The sequence below is a fragment of the Seriola dumerili genome, unplaced genomic scaffold, assembly GCF_002260705.1.
Source record: "Seriola dumerili isolate Sdu_G_001 unplaced genomic scaffold, Sdu_1.0 BDQW01000036.1, whole genome shotgun sequence".
Lineage (NCBI taxonomy): Eukaryota > Metazoa > Chordata > Actinopteri > Carangiformes > Carangidae > Seriola > Seriola dumerili.
The window spans coordinates 434,114-458,885 of NW_019174291.1; the positions used below are offsets into that span (position 1 = coordinate 434,114).

At 40.4% G+C, this 24,772-nt stretch overlaps 1 protein-coding gene across 2 annotated transcripts in view; it reads left to right on the forward strand.

Moving 5' to 3' along the window:
* The window catches only part of tyw1 (tRNA-yW synthesizing protein 1 homolog), a 61,224-nt gene that overhangs the window by 16,456 nt on the left and 19,996 nt on the right, over nucleotides 1–24,772 (forward strand). For both annotated transcript variants that reach the window (XM_022738668.1, XM_022738669.1), the window contains exons 9-14: nucleotides 1,249–1,301; nucleotides 1,393–1,511; nucleotides 3,342–3,451; nucleotides 7,435–7,612; nucleotides 9,998–10,133; nucleotides 16,842–16,952. In XM_022738668.1, the coding sequence (XP_022594389.1) occupies nucleotides 1,249–1,301; nucleotides 1,393–1,511; nucleotides 3,342–3,451; nucleotides 7,435–7,612; nucleotides 9,998–10,133; nucleotides 16,842–16,952 (707 nt within the window). The remainder of the gene's footprint in view (nucleotides 1–1,248; nucleotides 1,302–1,392; nucleotides 1,512–3,341; nucleotides 3,452–7,434; nucleotides 7,613–9,997; nucleotides 10,134–16,841; nucleotides 16,953–24,772) is intronic.

Below are 24,772 nucleotides of genomic sequence, written 5' to 3' on the forward strand. Positions count from 1 at the left end.
GCAGATACATTTCTCCTCCTCCTCACCTTGGCTCAATCTTCTCCACCGACACATTAAAGGACATGGAGGCATTGGAAATCCATTTCCCCAACAAACACAAGAGGGGAAACTTTGCTCACATTAAAATTATTAATAGTTAAATAAACTGTCAGCAGGTCCAGGTCTTGTAGGCCTGGGACTATATATTTTTATGTGTTATGCAGTTGCCAGGAGCGAGGTTAGAGGAGGACATGTGCTCTAAAGGTATTTTCAGGGTGGATGTCAACATGTTTTTGCCCAGAGAGAAAACCACAGCAAACATTTGGTGTTTGACCAAAAAAACAAAAAGAAATTGAATTCTGTGTGTTTGTGTGTTCGGAAGTAGAGCGATTTTTCTGCCTATTAAAGGAACATACCTGATGAATGGCAAGCTGTTTCCATCAGTTGGTAAATCAAAAATGAGTATTGTCACCACTCAGCCTTTTCTGCAAATATACGCATAAATAGGCTTGATGAATAACATTTGTATTTGACTCATCTAGCATCAAACCTGAGATCTGTTGAAGCAGTGAGAGCTCATTTCCACCCTGATACAAATTTCCTGCTGTGTTTTAATTAGATATTTCACTTACAACACATAAAAGGTTTCAAAAATAAAAAAAAGTCACTACCTGACTTCAACATCAGGCTCTTCTGCTGCTCTATGGCTGAAGTAGAAAGTATCTTTAAACGTTGCGTCTTTAAAAGTGAGCCATCCTTGACTCCCCTAGAAGCAACCCAAATATCATCCTCTGGCATTTCACGAGCAGATGAAGTGATACAGATAAAAGCATTCTCTTTGACAGACATCACAGAGAAGGATGTGTAACCCCTGCAAGGACTTATCCAGTTTGTATCCAGTGGTATGAGGCCGTGCTAGAGAGGCGGACTTGTAAAGAAAAGTGAATTTGAAACACTTTAGCCTCCTTTTTGTGCAGCAAAAAGAATTGGAAATGCTTTCCCATCCTTGCTGCCGTTGCCGTGTCCTTAAGCAGTCACTAGTGGCTTTATAAGAGATGTTCAGCAGCCTTTAGCAGACGACTGTGACTATATGACTTTGTGAATGCTGAGCGTGGCTTCATTGATGTACCACTCAAAGAAAATGAAATCGCCGCTTTCCTCTGTATTAAGTATCTGCTGAATTTGGCCTACGTGGTTGTGGATGGAAGAAGTGTATACTGAGTGAGAGCGTTATTCTTCTCACATGTTGTTCTTTATCTTTCCGCGCAGGGTACAAACTAATTGGAAGTCATTCAGGAGTGAAGCTTTGTCGATGGACCAAGGTAATCGAATTTACGCTTCTTAGTAGAGCATTAGATTCTCTGTCAAAGTGAATGCATGAATCACATTAAAATGTTTGTTTCTGTTGGTTAGTCTATGTTGCGTGGGAGAGGAGGCTGTTACAAGCACACTTTCTATGGTATTGAGTCCCACCGGTGCATGGAAACTACCCCCAGCCTCGCCTGTGCTAACAAGTGTGTCTTCTGCTGGAGGTATGTACCTGACAAATAAAGCCACTGTGTAGCTCAGGTCTTAAAACGTCTGTAGACGATCGTCACCGCCTCTAGATGTCACACTAGACCACCAGCGTCTCAGACCATAACAAATGCTTCGTCAGCCTCGCTTCATGTTCTCAGCCAGCAAGGTGTTAGAAGCCCAGTGAAAGCGGCCACTAAACACAACAAGAAGCAGAACTGAATTAAGTTACCGTGCACACCAGAGCCAGCAAAAATGAATAAACAGTCTAGCCAGAACCATCAGCCCACGCTAGCATTGCCGTGATATGCTCCATGGAGTGCTGACAGTTAGCCAGCTAGTGATAGCAACATTTGCCGGTAACAGCAAGTTAGCTAACATTATCATGCCTTCTGTAGCCGGTCACTAATGAAAACAGACATGTAACATTATGTAGCCTTCAAGTTACTTAAACATGGAGGAGAAGAAAGGCCCGTTCCCAGTCCAGCTGGAGCCATTCTGGGACCGGCAGCTCTGATAGAAACTTTAAAAACTTTATGGATGTTTTTGATGGTCCATCGGCGGACGGGGATTTCAGCCGGTAGTCCCCATCGCCAGTCCGCCTGTGCTCTGGTCTCATCTTTTCTTTGTCAGAGACATTTATAGTGGTTTCTTCAGTGGAAGAAATTCTGGCAGGTCGCTTTCACCTGAAGTCTGTAGTGCAATATGTCATGTCGCATGTGCGCATATAAACGTGGGGAGGGCCAACGGTCTACCGAAGCAAAGAACAGACAAACTCAGATTACAACACATACAGAGTGTTCTGTGCTCAGGACGCCATTAGTCCTCTATATCTTTACATAGAAAATAGATGTTTGCTGCTATATTATTGTTTAAAATCTTGTTAACAGGACCTTTAATTATCTTTCTAGAAAACACTGGAATCTATCTCAGGTACACAGGGAATCTACTTTTATAGCATGTTGGGATTATTTCCCACATCTTTACTTGTCTCCTTGTCTAAAACTAACTTGTTTACCTCATTAGTCAAGACCACTCCCTGACATTGAGCAGTGATCTTTCCATGGCAAACAAGTTAATGATTTATGTGCAGAAGACTAATGGCCGGCATAACTGCGAGGCCTAAAAGGTGGACACTGATTCATGATGACATTGGCGAGAGACTGGGCTTTCTGCTCCCCTCAAGTTCCTTTTGAAAAGGCGACTGTGTTGAGCACTGAAAGGTCGCTGTCACAATGTGCTGCTGCGGTGAACTGCTTCCCTGTCACAGCAGATATGCCAGTCTCTACTTAAGGGCGCTATGTGAGATGACAGGAAGTAAGCAGTTTCAGGGCACAGCTGTATTTTTGAAGCCGTCCTCACCATCCACCTCTGTGCAGCAACAGGTGGAGTTAGATTTGATGGGCAAGGCCAGTATGTGTGGTGTGAGTGCGTGCATATGCATGCAACAGACTGTCTGATGCAACAGACTGCGATGCCTCCGGATTTGTTGTTGCACCTAGACATCACACTTAGACGGTGAGAAGGTGTTATCAACGCCCACAGGAGGTACAGTTTTTACAGGAGGATGCATTCTTTCACTTGATATGTTTTTCATGGTGAGAATACACATGATCCACCTTCCTCTTGATCTAGTGAAATATGTAACTGTGTTATTTGTGTTAATGACTCGATCTAATGGCCTAAATCTGTCTAAATCAGAGTAATGCCTTAGATCCATACTGGCTGTCAGTTGATGTTGTCCCCCTGCAGGCAGTGAAGAAGTTGTATAGTAGCGTTCCTCACCGACTGGTTTCAGTTTGTCTGCTGTTCTTCCTTATCTGTTTATCCGTCTGCCCCACTAACAGACATCACACCAACCCTGTGGGCACGGAGTGGCGCTGGAAGATGGACCCTGCAGAGAAGATCCTGCGGGACGCTGTAGAGAAGCACCAGAACATGATTCGACAGTTCAGAGGTTGGTGACACATGCAAACATGAGTGTTCACTCCTGTCTCTCCACTTCTGTGTATATGTCTGTATCTCTTGCACTCTGTTTATCTATCAATCAGTTGCCCTCTTGAGTGCACATTATACATCTGAATTATTGCTGTAGAGATAAACACGGACACGGAAAAACCATCTTCGCCATGCGCACTTTTGTTGGCTCCAGCTTACTGATAACGACCTCTTGTAACCCTTTGTGTAATGAAGCAGAGTGAAGATCAAAATGCTGATGGTTTGTCTGCTGTTTCATCACACCCTTGCTATAGTAGCCCATCTCATCAATCACTTCTCAACCCCCCCCCCAACACACACTCCACACACACAATTTAATTTTCCCATCTGGCACGTTCACGTTTGTCACAACTTCACTCTCTTTATCTTCCCAAAACTTAGCAACATTTGTGCTGTACCCTCACTGAGGGTTCGTCAGATTTCCAGATAAACTGGAATTACACTATGTAATGGTTTGTAATAAAGAATTAACCCCGTCTGTACCCACATTTTTGGGCTCAGCTTGTACTACTTGTACTAATACTGCTGGCATGTGGGACTTATTTCTCTGGCTGCTAGCAGCATTGGCTGAGGACGACTGGTCAGACGCCCAAAGCTCAGTCAAAACAGAATTTAGTGATCATCCTGTGAGTATTCCCTAAGCAGATTTTCTTTGAGAAATATTGTCAAAACAAGACATTTATTAAAGCAAACAAGAACTGATTGGAAAATTGTTTATATTCCACATGGATTTAAATGTTTAAAACAAGATCTTCACCTCATTAGAATTAGTACTTAAACAGCAGTTACAGCCTTACCTGTACATTATTCTCATAGATTAATTTATTGGTATCTTTTTCAAATAAACAATTAATCATTAAATCTATAACATGTCAAAAAGTAATGACAGCACAGAGTCTCAGAACCTCAGTAGATTGTCTTCGGCTGTTGGACTGTTGGTCGGACAAAACACGCATTCAATTTACAGCGATATAAAACAGAAAAGCAATACGCTCTCACATTGTTTCATCCTGTGACCTAACAGTCACATGGCTGCATCTCTAACCTCAAAGCCACTGCTGATCCCATTATAAAAACAGTACAGCTATTGTACTCAGGAAACGATACAGATGTTAATGTCAAATGCTAAAAACTTCTGAGACATATCCTCTTCAAAGGGCCACTTTATAGCTAACATCATTCTCAGAGCAGCCACTCATGATGTATTATAATGCAGGTCATTATTGAAAATCTAATTTCCTGACATGATAACAATGGAACAATAGTGCACATAAGGTTATGTTGACAGTAAGCTGCTTTTTAGTTCACTTAGTGATTGAAAAAACACATTTGTTTCTAAAGAGATTACAGTTATAATGTTATGTGCTGAAAATAAAGAAAAGTACATTTTAAGATGCTGTAACAAAGAAAATCTTTGCAATTCTAATTAGAAACACACTTAAGCAAAACGCAGTCCTATATGGTTATTATCATCCATAATTTTCTTTCCAGTTGCACTATAAAATCAAATTAGGCAGCCCTCAACTCCATTTACCATCGACTGATACATTTTACAAGGTCTAGTCCAATGAACTCTCCAGACATTGCCTCTGAAAACTCTCTGTGTGATTAAACAGATTGGTTTCTGCTCTGACCACCTGATAATCTACTGTCTAAAAGGTCTCTTCAAATAGCAGTTTTGAATGTCATGCAACCGTTTATAATGAAAAGTTATTAGTCACCCTTTAAATGTAAAAAAATATGCAGTTTATTACCCTGCCAGTTGTCACATAAGTTTTGTTTGTCAGGTTCTGCCTGTAAAGAGTTGAGTGTGTTTTCTTTTTTCTTTTTTCTTTTTTTTGATGACTGAAACTAGGAACAAATATCTGAATCCCATGGCCTGACTGTAGGAGTCCAGCCCAGATCCAGCTGATCATCTTGGGTTGTTCAATGGAGTGCTGTGTCCATGATTTTCTTGTCTGTTGATTTATACCTTGAAAAAAAAATTTGTAATGTCATTTTCTGAGCTACAACAACAAAGCACTTTTAATTTTTAAAATGACTCACTCCTGTCATGCATTCTGTGATTCTGCACTGCACCCTTTCGTCCAAGCACCTATGCTTTAATTTTTACCAACTGAATTCATAGACACCACTGTAGACACCAAACACTTCCACTGGGAAGTGTTAAGTTTGTTTCTTAAATCACACAGACTAAGAAGTTAAACAGGGCGAAGTAGTCTGCAAACCAGAGATTGATGATTTGTTAACCATTTTCCATGAGTGTTGGTGTCACAACAAAGACAGTGCAGGTCAAGTCCAGAGGAAATTAAAGGTCTTTGATAATAGCTGTCATCTCTTGAATCAGTTCTGTGGCTTCTTATTCAGTAACAATAATTATACTAGAGCTCAACCGATACTGGACTTTTGTGACCGATGGCGATAATGATATTAGGGAGTAAAAAAAATTCCGATATTGATATATTGGCCGATATATATATATATATAATATATAATATAAATAAATAAAGATGTGTAATGAAAGCAGGATATTTTACAGTTTAACAATAAACTTTATTGTCCAAAATGACATCAATGCACTGAAACGGTAAATTTCACTGGGAATTAAATAAAATAACTATAAAAATAAATAACTATTAATAAAAACAGAACAAATATTGTATGTATATAATATATATATAACTTGAATGAAACAAAAGATCAAATATACATAAAATGCTGCCTATATAACTTGACTTGACCCAAGCATTTCCACTGCATTATTGCTTCCTAATAAAAGTATTCATGTCAGCGCATATCGGAGAATATATGTGCCGATACTGATATATCTGTGATAGGCCAATATCGGCCGATAACTCTAAATTATACATTCTGTAACAGAGTATCTGAGTGATCGACTTGATCCCACTTCACCCCCCAAGAGAGTGAACCATGTTCAGAATTTAATGGAATTTCACATTACAAAACTGTAAGATACATATGTTTAATGAGATTTCAGACACTTCAGTCTTCTCACACACACACACACACACACATACACATACACACACACACACACACACATACACACACACGCGCACACACACACACACACCTCATCCTTCATCCTCCTCAGCTTTTATGAACAGAGTTAAGTGGGATTTCTCCTGGGGGACAGCTTGCTTTTTGATGCCTTTGCATCTGTTGTGGGATGTAATTTGTCCTTGAAAGGCAGCGTAGTCACAGTTGCTCTTGTTCAACTGTAGAGAATGTTGCAAACTTATCAATAATTCATAGACAGTTTTATAAAGCATATAAAGGCAACAGTCCAAAGTTTAATTTAATTAAGATTCACTGCATGTACTCTTAAATTCAATGGCATCTGCTGTAGCTCCAGCAATATCACATTAAATCCCTATCTATTCAACTGTTATGAATAATAAGTTGTTGTCTTTTTTTATTTAGTAATCTTAAATATTAAAAGCAATAGTCAATTAAACTTTATAGCATTAATCCCTCATATCTTTGTCCTTCTACTCAACCTTCCCATTTGAACTAATGTCAAGCAAATTTTTACAGCGTCCTGTAGTTTGTGGATCCACTGAACAGTGGGAGAGGCCAAGACCACCTGGTGGAAAGTAGGAGAGAGTGAGTGGAAGAGGGATGAACTGGGCTCTGGGCCGAACTCCCAAAGCTCATACTTAATATACTGTCTCTTCTCTCCCTCCCTCCCTTCCTCTCCCCTCTTTATTTTTCATGAGCAGCAAACGTGTCTCTTCTTTTCTGTTTGGTTGTGTGTAATTACTCAGTTTGACCTCAGTTTTTTAACTTTGCATTGGTTGTTCTTTGATTTATGCCTCTGTGTGTGAGCTCCCCCATTTTATTGTTGGGAGACACAGATTAAGTCAAAGGTGGAATTGAATTCAAAACTATCTATTCAGCCACTGTCCTCTCTCCCCCCAGGCGTTCCTGGAGTGAAGCCAGAGCGGTATGAGGAGGGCTTAGCAGTCAAGCACTGTGCCCTGTCCCTGGTGGGTGAGCCAATCATGTACCCTGAAATCAACACCTTCATCCGCCTCCTCCACTCTCAACAAATCTCCAGTTTCCTGGTCACCAATGCACAGTTCCCACAGGAAATCAGGTAGGTACAGACCAGATGCACATACCTTTGTTTCTGTGGATGTCACTATTTCTATCTTACTCTGAAAAATTTATTCCAGTCAGTTTATTTTGGCTATTTTTTTGTAGTGTATTTTCGTTCACTGCCTTCACAAACCTTTCTCTTTGAAGTCTGGGGGGATGAATTAGAAAGTAGGGAGCTTGAGTGTGTCTGAGCAGTTACATTGTTGCCTAGCAGGAAGGATCAAAGGTTCAGTTTCTCAAAGAATAAGTGCTTGATGTCCTTTAACAAGGAGGGTACAGAACAGTGGTGTTGGGTTTGTGTGCTTTGAGAAACACAAACAAAATTCCATTAACTTCAGCTGTGTTTGGGTGACATCAGAAGTTTCAGAGGAGGATGTATCAAAAACTTGGCACATCAAACCAAAATTGTTTGCATGAGATGATACTAAGAATTAATGAGATGCCTTCTCTGTAATTTGGATGAACTGTTCCTTTAAACCAGTGTTTCTCAAACTCAGACCAAGGACTTCACCACTCAAATAAAACTCATGGATCACCTAACCCCCCAAACATGACAAAACCAACAGGATGTTAAAGCAGACATCAACTGTATTACTAATGACGTTAGCTCACACACTTTGCGCTTAGGTTTTATTCAGGAATGAATTAGCCGATTATATGTAGAATAATCCTAGTAACTTGTTTATTTCCAACAGATCATCAGTTACCAGACTGACATTAGAAAATTTAGGTTTTTTCATTTTATTTAACCAGTTGTTCAATAAAATGATTGTGAACAATCTTACAAATACTTTGGAATAATTATTGACACCAGCTGAAATGCTAGGCAAATTGTGAAGCTGTGTGCAAGAAGGGGCGTTAACATTTGTTTGTTGTGTCTGAGTAAACTGTTCAGTTTCCACATTGACAAGACCATGATAACCTTGTTCCACTGTGCTTTTGTTGAATCAATTTTTATCTTTTTATCTGGCGTCATGGTTTGGAAATCTATCCTTACAGAGCAGGAATTCTCTGAATCAAATTGTTAAATGGTCCAGTGAGCTGATTGGTGAGTCACAACTTAACCAGACAGCTACGGCGGATACCTTCTTCCTTCTGGACGAAGGTTCATAGTCCCAAAGAACAAAACAGTGTAAAGAGAGCTTTGTTCCAGCAGCCATGACTCGTATGAATAACTTGTAGTAACACTGCATAGAAGCAATGTTTAATCAATTGATTAATACATTTTTATTTACTTTGTCCATGTGGTGTTGTCTGCGCTGTGTGTTCAGTATGTATGTGTAAGATTGACAACTGTTTTTACTGCAAACCAAATTTACATTCTGCTTTGAACAAAGTAACCTAACCTAACCTTCACATAGACCAGGAAATTATCACACTGTCTTTTGATGTTCGGCCAGAAATCACAGTAATACAGTTGCCAGTTTCCAGGTGAAGATGACCTATGTCTCTTCACCTTTTTGATATAAACATTAAGTTTTCATGTCCACATGTTTACCCTGGTGTCTGTCACTCTCCGTGCCCTTTCCCCCCTCACATCTAGAGATGCCACTCTGTCTAGATGCCTTGTCATGAAGACATACTGTGACATATCTGATATGTCAGCTAACTAGCCTGTCACAGGCTGACTTATTATATACTCATCGAGCAGGTTGACGGCAAGAACAGCAGGCATCAGTCATTTTTCTTCCTGTCTGCCAGAGCCACCTGGTTGGCGATGAGCTGTTTCAGTTGATTGAGTCTCTATTTCAGCACTGTTTCTTCAACTTCTTGAACTCAATTTCCTGACTTTCTGTCTCATTGCTCATTTAGCTAATTGTTTATTTTTGCATCTTTACATAATTGTCTCTCTTGTACAGCAGATACTTTATCTACCATCTAAAGTGCTCCTCTCGTTTCAGTCGTGTGAATCTTTTACAGTTTTCTGGTTGTGTTTACTACTCTGCTGCATCCTGCTTTTACAGCTTGTGTTGGAGTGTAGCTACACGCAAATAAGTTAATGTGTAATTATTATGAAGGAGAAGCACTTTTTAGTTTACCACAACTTCCTGTTGTCTTCCTCCCTTCTGTCTGTACAATTAGTCTGTTGCTTTGTGAATGTTTGACGTGTTTTTGCATGTTATTGTTCCTATTGAATAATCTGAGAGGAGCTGATTTATATTCAGTGTTTTCTGTCTTCTCTGATACTGAACTTCAGCTTCTTACAGAAATGCACTCATGCTTTCTGATAAATATGTTAAGGTTTAATGACATTGAGGGAGACCAAGATTTAAGAAAAAGAGAGTAATACCTCTAGGGTTTGTACCACATTTCTTGTTTCTTTCTCAAACTGGATCATTCTTATCCTCATTTCTTCTAATTTCTTCACTCCTATAATTTCCAGGAGCCTGGTCCCAGTTACCCAGTTGTATGTGAGTGTGGATGCGAGCACCAAAGACAGTCTGAAGAAGATTGACCGGCCACTTTTCAAGGACTTCTGGCCACGCTTCCTGGATAGCCTCAAGGCCCTGGGAGAGAAGGTAAGCTGTCTCCTGAGCAAGGTTTAGTTTCCAGTCGAGAGTTTAGAAAAGTGAGCTTGTGAAAAAGAGGCTACAGTGCTACTCAAAAAGAGACTGAAAAAAGTAGCACACTGGGTTAAAACTACATTGTTGAAATCATAGACTGTAAATAAAGGTGGTTTCTCAAGAGTGGTTTTGAAGCTCAGAGTGAGCTGCCCCGCCGTCGCCATCTTGGCAGAGCCTGACTCCACCTAACTCCCAGCTAATCCAAAACTGGGGAAAGAGGAGGGGTAAGTTTGGAACTGAGACTTTGGTACATGCCGTGTTGTGGCAAGCATACGCTCACCCACCTGTCACTCAAAGTGGCACACCCTCAATTATGCATAAATTTAAGCCTCTATAGAAATTAAATGGGGGAGTTATATAAAAATTCACCCCCTGTATAGTTGCCATGAAAGAGGAAATTAGCTATAGACCAAAAACTGTTTTTTATACCAAGCTGTAATCATGATTATTTCTGCTGTAAAGTTGGGCATTTTAACATGGAAGTCTATGGCGACAGACTCACTTTTTGATATAGACTGTAGTGGTCGTTTACTCAACTTTTTAGCCCTGGACGATGTTGCTTGGTTGAAATACATTGTTCGTACACTGTTTATGTGTTTCAGGCCCCAGCCAGCCCAGAGGATTTTCCCATTTTACTTTAAAAATGTAAACATGCAGTATTTGTTTCATTCTATGCTGTTCTAGCTGGGTAGTGACAATTTGACAAATGTGCAAAAAGCAGGACTTGATCTTTACAGGAAAAGAAGAGCTGAAAGTTTGAGCGATCTGAGCTCTTTTTTTTGTCAGGCATCTCACTGTTAAACACACTTGTGATGATAATTGGCAGTTTTGCTCTGTGTTAACAATAACAGTAATGGAGGTTATGCCAGGTTTACCGTCTATGCAATTAACCTAACTTCAGCATCAATGAAAATAAGACTTCTGTGATTGTTTCAGTGCCAATAAAGCTCTAACTATTGTGTTCCCATAGCTTGTTATTACCTCAAGCTTAATCAAGTCAATTTAATTATCTCGCCTTCGTAATTCTGCATCACAAATGCACAAATTGCACTGAATGATGATACTTGGAATATTTTCTGAGTGCATAATTAAAAGTAAAACTAATTCTCCCTTGGAAATGTTTGCGTGCTTCATTACTTGCATTCATTTTCTAACTGGGTATTTTCCTGTTATCATCATGTCACTGTTTGTGCCCAATTATTTTCAGAATTGGCGTACCTGTAAAAGGAAAGCCTCATAATATATTGATATGAAATTGATCCAGTAATTATGTCTGATTGCATGATTGCTGTCAATGAAATGTCAAATTAAACCCTTTTCATTGAATGGATACACTGCAAGTGCATGTTGTTTATCTTGCTACATCATGAGGGGATGTTTTAAGCCTGTATGTATCAGCCATAAATGGGAAGCATGATCTCGATATTTTGTGGATTTTCTGCACTTAATCGCCTGTGTTTGTCACAGTTTCTTGTTCTCTCAGCTCTAAGAGAAAAGCTCTGGCCTGTGCTGGGCACTGGCTTAGCTTGATGTATGGTTGTTGATAAGCAGACAAGGGATGCTGCTCACCACCACAGTGTCTTATTTAAGAGATTGTATGAAATACTCTTAGTCCTGATAAGTTCTAAAAAAAAAAACAGTAATTATTGTTTCATTTTTATCTGCATCTTTAGGTCTGGGGGAAAGTAATATTAAACCTTTGAATAGAAAAGAAACTTGTATTCCTATCCACTTTGACTCTCTCCTGTGTCACCTCAAAAGTAATCTCTTATCTCCAACTCTGACGGATTGAGTCTTCTCAGAAATCACAGATCGAGATGTCCTCTGTATTTACCAAATTCCTATGTGATTACAGCAAGATACCAATAAATGAGAGAGACCACTTCAACCCTTTACCACTTTACTCGAGTGTGGAACAGTGGCTTTTCATTGATTCTTGAAACTTCTAACATCTTGGCTTCATCAGAGTTGATAATGCCACTGCCACGACCACAAGAGTGAAAACATCCAAAGGTGTACTTGTCTATTAAGTGCATGATCTGTGTCCACAGATACCCCTGCAGCGGTTAAAAAAAAGTGCATTCAATAACCTTGCAGGCCTTCTCATCATTTGTGAGTAGAGGGAAAGTCCATTATCACTGCCTCCATCTAGCCACTACTCCGCTTGTGTAAATCGATTCTTTTTCGTTCGTGTGTTTCCTAATAAGCTAAAGTGAGGAGAAGAATGGTGCTTAGGTAACCCGCCAGACGACCTTGAGAAAGATGTGGGCTGTGAAGTCTCTCAGAGGAGCCTCTGTTACACCTCTGTGTAATGGGTCGGCTTCCTCTTGTTTAATGCCTTAGCAAACAACGAACAAATTCATTACCACTCAGCTTGAGGTGTTGGTGACTGCACAGCTCGAGGCAAATCACCAGCGACGGATCATTGCATTCTAATTGCATCTAGATCACCACTTTCACCACATGCCAACAAGCAAATATCAATGTGGGGTAACTGCAGGGTGGGCAAAATAATAGGAACATCTTAGAACTAAATTAATGAACAGCCTACAATAAACACCAACGACTGTGAAGTTAAGATATTCAATTTCTGACAGCACTATGTCAAGTCTGTGACATTTTTAAAGTCATTAGAGTAAAGGATCCACTCACCACATTAAATCATGAACTCTCTGCGTCCAACAGCCTCCTCAATCTTCTACCTTCTCTAATATAATATTAATAAACATGTTTTATCATTTCAAGGATAATATCAGCTGTAATAAATAACTACATAACAGGGCTTTTGAAAAATGATAATGAAGTGCTTGATTTTACTAAACGAAATGAAAATTGCAGTTGGACGTTCTGTTTTTCTTCTTTATGGTTAACTCTCAATAGTTAACCAACAGTCTCAAGCATTTTTATAACAAACGATCTCAACACATTGTAACAACTGAATAGATTTAACACGTCCTTTTCTCTTTCTCTACCTCTTCATCCCACTTTCTCCACTTATTTTTCCGACAGCGTGTCTCACTGTGTGTGTCGCAGTGATTGGCTGAGTAGTGCCACGTGACCAGTGCCTTGAAGGCTTGAAAAGCATCAAAATTTAATAAAATTTATAGGTTGTACATCTGGGTCCGGATAGGCCAGCGTCTGTGCCTATTAATGACCTCTGATCTAGACTATAATTACTGTATGTGATATTCTCTGAGATAAAACATTATGACCATAGTGTTGTCATTCTTTTAACTCGGTCAAGTTCTCTATCTCTGTCTGACTATTTATGGAAAACATAACAATAACTAAGCACAACTTGTGGTCATTAAAAGTATCTAACGTACAGTGGGATGCTGGTAATGATGGCTATGTCGGTATCACTGGTTTCTCAGTGTCTACTGTGACTGCAGGATCAGTCCATTTTAGGACAGATGAGTGACAGAAGAGTCCTGCTGGACCAGAGAGTGACACTTTTACCCACCGGCACATTTACCACTTACTACCTAGAATCTCATTAATTTGAATTCTGCTTCACAGTCAGTCAGAGGAGCCATCAATCTCTTGAATTACTTTTCAACTTAGTGTCAGAAAATGTCCAATGAGATCAAGATTTCACACATTCTCGTGTGAGACATATTGAGGATGACACCCAATTTAAAAACTCTATTTTGTGAAAACATTAGCAGAAACAATCATATTCAAAACTATATGGACATGTTATACAGCTTCTTTTCTCTAGAATGGATTTCTGGCATGAAAGTCTCATGTCCATATATTTAAAGGTAAACACTTCCAAAGAAACGAGACACCACTGCAAGGTTGGGTGGCGGGTCCAGGTGGGCTGGTCTTGGGGCATGGCTGAGGGCGGCAACTGCCTTGTTGTGACATCATAAAGTTACAGAAGTCCTGACAGCTGGTTTTAAGGCTCAGTTTCTGAATACAGGCTGTGTGCATTTCTCTGTGGACTGAGCGCTGTGATACTTTCACTGTATTAATTAAGAACCTAGACCTGATCTATGATAAAAAGACATGGAAATCTACCTTTATAAATATGGGAAACTTTAAGTGTTGTGTGTTGGCAAAGCAGTTTTTGCCTTTGATCTGCCAGTGGGACAGTTGCTCACTGTTGCAACCAGCACAATGTGACCTCTAGTATTTTGCTCTCTCATGATAATTTCAGAGATATGCTTAAATCCATAGCAGAACATAGTTGGCCCTATAGTTGGCATATTCAAGCATAGATAAAAAGAAATGGAGAGCACTGGGTGTGTTTTGTGCATACTTTATAAATACTTTGAATATTGTATCTTAAAGCAACATTTGCAGAACAAACAAAGTTTTATGACCAGAAGTTTTGTCACTTTAAAACCCAACACCAAAAATCACAGACATTAGTGCACACAAGTACACAGCTATTGAGCATTAAACATTAATATGATTATACTTGTCCCAGAGGGTTGTACATGTACTTGTATGTATGTGTGTGTACACCTCACTGTGACAATATGGTTTGTCTGTGTGCAACTTCCCAGTTTCCAAAAATAAACTCTCTGTTCCCATCACCTCCCGCCTGTGTTTCACAGCTCCATATTCCTAAGTCTCCATTTCATGGTGGGCTCTATCTCCATCCTTCCTAAGCGCTTATCCCTTTCTGTTCTCCTTTTGACAGCTCTCCTCCACCTGGCCTCCGTGCCAGTGCACTGTGGGACTGATAGAGTTGTGCTTCACCATCGGATTTGGAATAGAGGCAGCTTGAAATACCTCACCTCCCTGCTTCCACTGGCCAATTATCTCCTACCCTACTGGGCTGAAAAGACCTAGTGTTATAGATAACCTTCCAAAGAGAGAGAGGGACAGAGAGAGAGAGAGAACAAATGAGGGAAAGAGTATGCTCTCTCCTCCCCTTGTCATTTACTGGTTTCTTTCTATTATTCATTTCTCGTCTTCTGTCCTCGCCATTCTCCTTCTTTCGTCTCCTCCACTTGTCTTTTCTTACCCCTCTTCCTCTCCATCACATTCGCAATAATCCTCTTTCTCCTGCTATACAGCAACAACAATAGCCTGAATCTGCACCACTGAACTGTGAGCAGGGCTTTTTTCAGTCCTTTTCTTTACCCGGGGAAAATTAGCTGAGCACATATAAGGGGGATGTCCAGACTTGGCTTTGATCTCGATCCAAATCTGTATATAAAGTATTTTCCCATACACTGTCCACACGAAAAGCTGTGAAACCCACTGACAGTTGATTACAATTACACTGAGGAAAACAAGGCCTAGGGTCCTATGATGTTTGTCGGTGTGGATCTATTGTGGCAGCAAGGATGGAATAATTTGGAAACAAAATCCTTAAGTTCAAATGCAGTTTTGAGCTATAAAAGCAGAACTTTAGAGGAGTGGTGCACCTGCAAACTGAAGCTTTAAAAAAAATAAATAAATAAATTCGATCAGGTTCTGCTCGCATGGTTTGCTTAAACATTCATACTGGAATGATGGCTGATGGGTTCTCTTTGTTTATTTTGTGCAATCCTCAGTTCCCTCCCTGGAGTTCAAATATTCTGTGGATGCACAAAGGAGCATTATTGACAGCTTGTCTACCTAGAGTAAACAAAGTATTGGAAATGGAATTGGAAAAGGTGTTATGTAGTAGATGCTATTAGACCGGCTTGAGAGATCCTTAAATATTCAGTTGTACTGCAGCACAGCAGTTTTCAGATCATTAGTAAACACACAAACCTTTCCCTAACTGCTCTGTTATTATTCACAAAGAAAGTAGGTTGTTGACAGGACAACTGTGCGGCCGCTGTGTTGCTGGTGGAGGACAGATGTTGGTAACAACAAACTGCCATGGCAAAAGACAAGAGCATAAGTATAGAAATTTGAGTTTTGACTCAAAATAAATGAACAACATCACAACTAGTGAATTTATTTAATGTGTGTCAGAGGAAAGCAACATGCTTGTCTTCCCTGATTTGAATGAAAAACAAAGAGGTCAAACTGACCTTTTTATTTCTTTTTTTTTTATGCCTTTATTCGATAGTACAGTAGAGAGACAGGAAATGGGGAGGCAGAGCGAGAGAGGGGGAATGCCATGCAGCAAAGGCCGTCCGATGCGGGACTCGAACCGGGGCCGACTGCAGCGAGGACTGTAGCCTCTACACATGGGGCGCCTGCTTAGACCACTACGCCACACGACGCCCCGTGACCTTTTTATTTCTTAACAAAACTACAGTATGAGCTTTAATCAGATGTGGTGTGTGTGAGTTGTGTGAAATGATGATTGGAACACCCCGTCCAAAACAGCAATCATTCCAGTTATGGCAGCACTCAGTGTTATAACACCTAATCTAATTCTGGTTGATAACAAGGGCCAAGAAACTGTGTGAATTCACGTACAAAGATGAAGTTTTTTACTCAGCTAGAGGTTTACATTTTCTCTTAATATCTATACAGAAATGTCACAGAAAAGTGTTGTTGGTTTTTTTTTAGCAATACCAGCCTGTTGAACACTACTTTCATTGGGTTTTATATGATCACACTTATGTGAACAAGTATGAGTAGTCTTAATTGAATGTAGTTGTTTTTAAGAACAGGAATATAGAAAAAGTAGTACAGCAACATAATTTTCATGCCTGCACATTGACTTTGACCTCTTTCATCCCCACCCCCCATCTGTCCATCCAGAGACAGAGGACGGTGTACAGACTGACGCTGGTGAAGGCCTGGAACGTGGAGGAGATGCAGGCCTACTCGGAGCTCATTGCTTTGGGCCAGCCGGACTTCATTGAGGTTAAGGTAGGGGTTCATGTGCATTTTATCAGCTTGTGTTTTCTTCTTCCCTTCTCGGTTAATGTCTTATTTTTCAGTAGTTGTCACAGTATAATAATTTTCATCGTCTTTGCGCCAGGTTTAGTTCTTATTTCCCTGTCCCTGTCTCTGTTTTCCCATTATTTATCTGTTCTGAGCTTTGATGTGCGTCTGGAGTAAACCCTCCTAAAATCAAAGCCTGTCACATTTGCTCCTCGTTAATGAGTTCCCTAAAAGCAAATGAGCCAGTAACACTGGCTATCAGGCTGCTTGTTACCGCAGAAATTCCTTTTAAAAAGAAAATTTTAGCACAAGATATCACCCAGCACATGATATACACATCAACTGAAATTCCTGAAGTCATGATATTATATAAGGGCAGCCCCAGACATGTTTAAATATTTTAAATGAAAGTCAATCATCCGCATGTTCCTTGCTTGTCTTTCGGGCACTCCACCAGTTTATACATGAAGGGAACAGGCTGAACAAACAACCTGATATTTATACTCAAAGCCTCATTTTCTTCAAGGTACAGTATGTCATTTTTGTTTTATTTGAAAATATAAAAGCAACACCAAATCATATTGCATATCATGAGTCCTCTCACCAAAAGCCAAAACAACCTTTTTTCGTTTCATTTAAAGCTTTTATGATTTAAGAACGTCTGGGTCCTTTATGTGTCTGGGGGCCTTTATTGGTGATTGAGTTCGTTTGTGAGTCTTTGAGCTTGCTAATTGTTAACTTAATTGTTTGTACCCAAACTCAAGGACAAGGCAAACACTTCCATAACCTACCTACACAAAGGTGTCTTAACGACATCTATAGTTGTTCTGTGCCAAACACCAACACTGCTGTTATGTTAACACTCTGTGGGTTTTATGTAACATGTGTCCATAGAAATGTCACTAGATAAGTGGGATAATTCACTGGAACAGTGGGCTGTACACCACACTGACCTTATCCGGTCATTTAGTGGAGAAGGTATTAATAGCATGGGGAGGGAGCACCTGGTTGTGGTTGTCATAGTGACAAACTTGCCTGAGACCGTTCATTATTTAGTCTATCAGATCAAGATATGATCCCAGTAATAACGGCAGCAAACGTAGTTGTAGTAGTAACAGCTGCTAACAGTTTTTCCTGCCTAGAAGTGGTTGAGCCAGAACACCAAATTCAACAAGCCTCCCTTTGCTTATTTTGTTCTAATAGTCTCTGATTATTTTGGCAGAGTGAGTGTGTTGCAGCTTTGCTGCTTCACTTTTTGGGGTGGGGCTGCATCTCTGCAAAGTCTTTGGAGCACAACATCTTGGTTATACCTCAACTACAGGGTTCAAAACCTGCCATTTTCTCTCCATTTTCTCTTTAAGTGGTGAAAAGGTTTTGGGGGTAGTTGTGCAAGAAAACAGCGTGACTGACAGGGCGCATTAAAAAAGGGAATCAAAAGGGAATCAAGTGCAAAACAGAAATCATCTATGGCAGCCGCTGTATAACAAAAGGCTCAGCTATTCATCTACAGTCATTTTCAACACTGTTTAAGTAATTGTGTCTGACAGTAACATTGTCCTAATCCTAAGTGGCACAAGTGGAAAATCATTATATAACCTATATATAATAACTAATTGGTTGTTGTGTCATTTAATTTCTTTATTTTTTAGTTTAATTAGTGGTGAAATTACTGTGCTCTAATCACTGTCAACTTTTAAGCTTTTACTCCGGCTTACTGCTTTGGACCTGTGACCATACTGCAGTCTATATTCATTTTTATTTTTGCCTCACACATGAGCTTCTGCAGCTTATTTGTCAGTTCATGTGTTGCATGAAATAGATTCTCTAAAAACACAGAAATCTCATTAAGCAGCTGTGTTGTGTGGTGGCTTCATATTGAAAATAATGGACAACGTTTGCTTCTCTGTCTGGTGTGACTGCTGCATTATGGTTTCGTTGTTTCAATCTATTTCTATGTCACAGCTCTCATTATGCTTTAGTATGATTATTAATTTGTTTGTGACAGGTCTAACATGGTTTTTCAATTACAGTGAGCTTGTCTAAATGTGCAGTGAGCATTAAGGGACTCCACAGTGTATTTCTTCCTATATAGCTGCTGAGTCTGTTCATGTATGGACTTAAAAAGAAAAAAAAAAAGCACTGTGCACTAAGCTGTTCTTTATTATATCATATAGTGCACTTTTTAAGTCGCCCTCTTTATGCCACCTAGAAGGCGTCAATCGTGGCCACAAGCGTCATGTTTTTAGGGTGTCAATCCATCCCATTCTCATGGCCTTGAGGGAATTTCCTCACATTTGGTACAGACATCCACTTGGACTCAAGGATGAATTGATTAGATTTTGTGGGTCAAAGGTCAAGGTCACTGTGACCTCACAAAACACATTTTTTTGGCCATAACTCACAAATTCATACAATAATTATAATACGATTCAACACAAATGTTTGTAACGATAAAATTAAGTGATGACATTTTATTTCCAAACGGTCAAAGGTCAACTTCGCTGTGACATCATCATGCTCTGCAAAAACACTTCTGACAGTTATTCAGTGCTGTAACTCAGGAACAGAAGGGGAGATTGCGGCCATATTTCCTGCAACTTGACTGGTTGTTGGAGGCATACAATGGTAATAAGGGGTGTAAAGGAAGGCAAAACTCACATTTTGGTACATAACTCAGTTTTGATTTCATGATTTGGTATCTTTTCGGTACAGTGAAAAAAAAAAAGACATGAAAAACATTAAATTCCTTTTAACTTATTATGAATTTAGCTTGTAAATATAAATGTGTAATTGTAAACTTGTAACCCACTGGCAAATTGGCCATAATTTCAATTTCAATTTTAATTGGATGACTTGTTTTTTCTTGAACACAAGAAAGGCGCTTAAAGACACATTTCTTAAAAAAACAAACAAAAAAAAATACCATCATTGTGTGAGCTCAAACTGTCTTTGAACGCGTCGTTGTAGATGGCAGGTGATTCACAAAAACCTTGACATAATCGTGAGTATGTGTAGCTTTTGCCCTTAAAAGAGAACTCAAACCAAAACTGGCTGTCTGGATGGACTGGATCGCTGAAAGATGCGTTTGCCAAATCAACCACTGAAAACCATTTACTTTCAAGCGGCACCTGAGAAAGAATGGTATACGGGTTAGGAACATTTGGGGCATGTTGTTGTTGAGCGTCATTCACACTTTGCAAAAACTTTGCACGAAACGCCATTCATCTGACTGACCTTCATTTTTTTTTCTGGGAGAATTGGTGTGCGCACAGGAGAATTTTCACAGCGAATTATTACACCTGCCTTTAATAAAGCATTAAAGACTGGCGCAATGCCTTCAATAGCTTCTTCTTTGAGTGGATATTGTGGTTGCCAGGGCCTCTAATCAGACTTTGGAGTTATCACAACTGGCTGCATGCCTTTGATTAGACCAACATCATGTTTGCCTTGGACTCACAGAGTCTTTGGTACTTCCTGTAAGGCTGGATTGTTCATGATGTCACATGTTTCCTGCAAATAGGCAGATGTGTGTTGTGTGTCTGGTACCAGTTGAACAGGGTTATATTGAACATAAGGGTCACATGTTTTTTCCCATATTACTGCATTGACACATAGCTTCACCCATGGGCCCAAATCTTGCCGTCTATCTTTCCTGTGTTTGGCAAGTGACACGTGTGGATATGAACCAGGAATGTCAAAGAATCTGAATCACTGAAAGAGAAATATGGTGAAAATTCATCACTTGGCTTTGGTTTTGTTAGTTCGGGTAAAGTTACTGAAACTGCACATCTGTGTTTATTCCAAAACATGCAACTTAACGTTAGCTTTTCTCTCAGACGGCCTTCTTTGAACCATCGTTTCTCAAAGTCTGCATCTCTCCCTTCATGCGTGTGTGCAGTGCAGTGTCGGTCTTGTGGTTTCATGTAGTCTGTGTCTGTGTTGAGTGTGTGTGCTTGCTTCAACAAGAGCAGGAGTTACGGAGGTCACAGCTGATGTGCAGAGCTTCCATTCATACACATGAATCAGCGTGTCAGCGTTGTGTTTTTCACAAATACGTGAGTGTCGGGGAACACAAGTTCACTTGTTCGAGTAATAATAACCCTCCCTGGTTTTTAAACAAGACAAATACCAAATAAACACATTGCATCTCTTCCCATCAAATTAATTAGGCAACAGTTTGACAGCAAAAATGAATGCTTAAATTTGCCTGTGACATCATCAGTGCATGATAATGGAGTTGTATATTTTTCCAGAACTGTTTCACCTGACGTCCCTACAGACTTCGGGTTACTTCCACTCATCTTTGGAGGTGTTGGAAAAGTGTCAGCTTTAATAACAGAGTGTGTTGCACCTGCATCTACAAGAAATGTTACACGTTCGACATGTACAAGTAGTGTGTGTGTGTGGGCATGCCTGTACAAGCATCAGCTGAGTATTTAGCATATGTTCTTAATGGATGTGTGTTCACTGTCCCCTGATTCTTCTCTAACTGAGCTATGGCATCATCAATCAGTGTGTGTGTGTGTGTGTATGTGAGTGTGAGGTGCAATCACCAGTCTGATGTGTAGGTCGTCTCTCATCGTGCGTCAGTGTGGTCAAAGTTAAAGATGCTGAGTCCTCCCCCTCCTGAGCTGCGGCCTCGAGTTGATCAGCCTTGTGAGTTGGGTTTTTTCTTTGGGCCGTTTCTGAACCAATGCCCTCTTTCGCCACCGTGGAAACAAACATCTGGAGCAGTTATACGTTGGCCCCCACGGCCACCTCTAAATCCGCCCTCTGCCACGTCCGCGCCCTCTGGCATGTGCTTGGAACATAGTCAACGCAGCCATTTGCAGATCTTTCTATCTTTTTTTCTCCTTTCCGCTTCTGGCCCTTTCTGAGGACTTTCCCAGCATGCACAGCATGTGCTTCAATGAGGCTTAACTTGCCTGAGTCCCAAGTGATGCACGTACGCTTCACCATGCTGGAAATCTCTGGTTTCAATCCATTCAGGAAGCTGTTTTTCAGATGAGCTTCCCATGCTCTAACAGCATTATCATTTGGTCCAGCTGGAGGTGTCAGCCCACTGTGTGTGTTGTGGACTTCTGTCAGACGAGCGAGATAGTTATGAACACTTTCATCGTCCTGTCTACATGAGATTTTGCACATTTGTCCATTCTCACAGGGAATGCTGTTTCGATGCGCCCACTGAGATCTGTGATGTGTCCTCTGTAGACTGCGTTGTCATTGTGAGCCCAGTGGGGGTTGGCCAGTCTCACATCACTCTCTGGATATCCTGCTGAGCCTTTGGCCCAATTATTGCCCATTTTTACCATCAGGAGTCGTCTCAGTTCAGAAGTTGTTGGGCGGAACTCTCTACAGTCAGTTCAGCGGCAAATTTCACACCACCTCCATCTGATGGTGGTGGGGGGGTGAGTCGTTGCCTTTTTAACGTCCTCAATAGTCTGTGGTCTGTGGACTAACATCGGATGTCCATCGACACCTGCTACCTCCACCGTGGGGAAATTCAGGACCTGGTGATGGTTTTCCTCTGTGTCAGTACTCACTGGTGATGGAGGGTTGAATGGATTTAGAGACTTTTTGTACACCAGACCAGACCAGACCTGGGATGAGAAGTGGAGGCTGCTGGTTCATCCTGTTGTTGTGATGGGTTTTGGCGTTCTGGTCGGAGTCCTGTATTTTGACACACTGAGACGCAGATGAGGTTTTATCCGTCCCGGCCTGTGTTTTTCTTTCCCTCCTTTGTGCTTCTTCCGTCCATAAACTAAATGCTTTCCAGTCTACTATGAATTTACTCTTTCCTTTCTTATTCTCAGTCTCTTTTTCCTTCTTGTGCAGTCCGTCCCTCAGCCGATTTAGCTGTCTGATACTGAAACTTCCTGTGCTGGGAAAAATTTTTTTTATTTGTTTCACAGATGAATCAACATAATTCACTGTCATGTTATTTATTTCGAGTGGACAGATCCACATTATCATGTTTATCTTTTGTTCAATTTTTACTGTTAATAATACCCATTTTGGTCGAGGAAAAAATTTAGTAGGAAATTTAAGTATGTATGTCAACTAATCTCCTTTATTTTGAGTGTGATTTTTTTTATTTTGAGTCACAGTGAGAGAGAGAGAGACAGGAAAGTCAGNCATAATTCACTGTCATGTTATTTATTTCGAGTGGACAGATTCGGACCCGGGCTGCTGCGGTTAGGACTAAGCCTTTATGGGCTGTGCTCTGCCAGGTGAGCCACCCAGAAAGGGCAGATCTACTGGAACTAACAATGTCTCCTGCAGTAAAAAAAAAAAAAAAAAAAAGAGGTAGTGTACTGTTACATCCCTAATGGTAATTCTAGTAAGTTTATGTTGCCTTTCAGCATAAAGCGCTGTACTCATAGGGATGCAAACAAAAACATCAGTTCTTTGTTTTGATTATATATTCTGCCTCCTTAGAGTAAACTGTAGTGGAATGTGCTGTGTGGTGCGGTTTCTCCTCTCTTCATTTTAATCAGTGCCTACTCTGTAAAAAATGAGGCCAGCACAATTAATCTAGTCTCCACCTGAGATAGAAGAGATAAGAGAGAGGTTTGACCTTGGAAGTTAACCAAAGATGAGATTCAGTTGTATTCTATTTTCATTCCACTGCAGGGGTGCAAACTAATTGGTTTGAACAGGTGATCTGCTCACTAACCCTAACCCCTCTTGCACACGAATACTCACACCCTACCCATCCCCTTGTGTGTCCCATTACACGTGCTCCTCCTCCTAAACGTCCTCCTGTAAAGGCAAAAAGAACAAGTGAAAGGCTTCCCACAGACAAAGTAAGCATACGTGACGCACCTCTTGCCACATGGGAATCCCTCCCTACGTTCTCTCATTCATAATCCAGAGCACATCTCGCTCCTGTGCCACCTGGCAACAGAGTGCCACCACCGGCCAGTCTCCACTGGGATCCCACTGCTCCCAGCTATAGCAACCTTTACTTTCTTTAACCTTCATTTACCCAGGCTATGTTTACTGAGCTCTGTGGTGTTTTTCATCAGCAGCCTGTTCACAGTTACACAGAGTCACACCTGGGAGCTGCCCAGCACAATCATGTCTGTCGGCCAGCAGCAGATGGGAGCATCTGGGGGTCAAGTGGCTCACTCAAGGGCACTGTAACAGTGGGTAATGAGGGAGAACAGAAAATGTTACATAGGTGAGGCTCATACTATCACCCAGCATTATCTTATCTCAGACACAGATCTGCGACAGATTTAAGGAAAAAATATCAAGGTGAACACCACGGAAGACATTCTTCCTTTGTTGATAATTGTGGCGATGATTGTGTTGGAGAGCACTGTCTGATACATCAGTCCAAAATTTTCCTAGGAGTTAAGTTGGGTTGAAACGTGGTGATTGTGAAGGTCGTTGTGAACTTTATACAAGTGTTTGCATTTCTTAAATTTCTCCACTCATTGGCTTTTTCAGGTTTTTCCTGATCACTCATCCATATAGTAGTATGAGATTTTATTTTGGCCCATACAAGAAACCCCTGTAGCGAAATATGTCTGTGATAACTCAGAAACAGTGTTGTCATTGCATAGCTTCTCCACTGACAGCTTTATTTTTGTTTAACTGTTAAATGCCCTCTCTCAGTACAGATCTGTGTCACAAATCTTAAATAACCAAATATAAGGGATTCTAATCAAAAATATTTGTTCGTGTTAATGTAAAAAAAACAAAAAAAAATAAAAACCAAATAAACAAATGAGGTATTTTCAACCTTCAAATATTGATGCCAGCCTTAAAAATTCTGCTCCTGTTAGGCTGTAGAGATG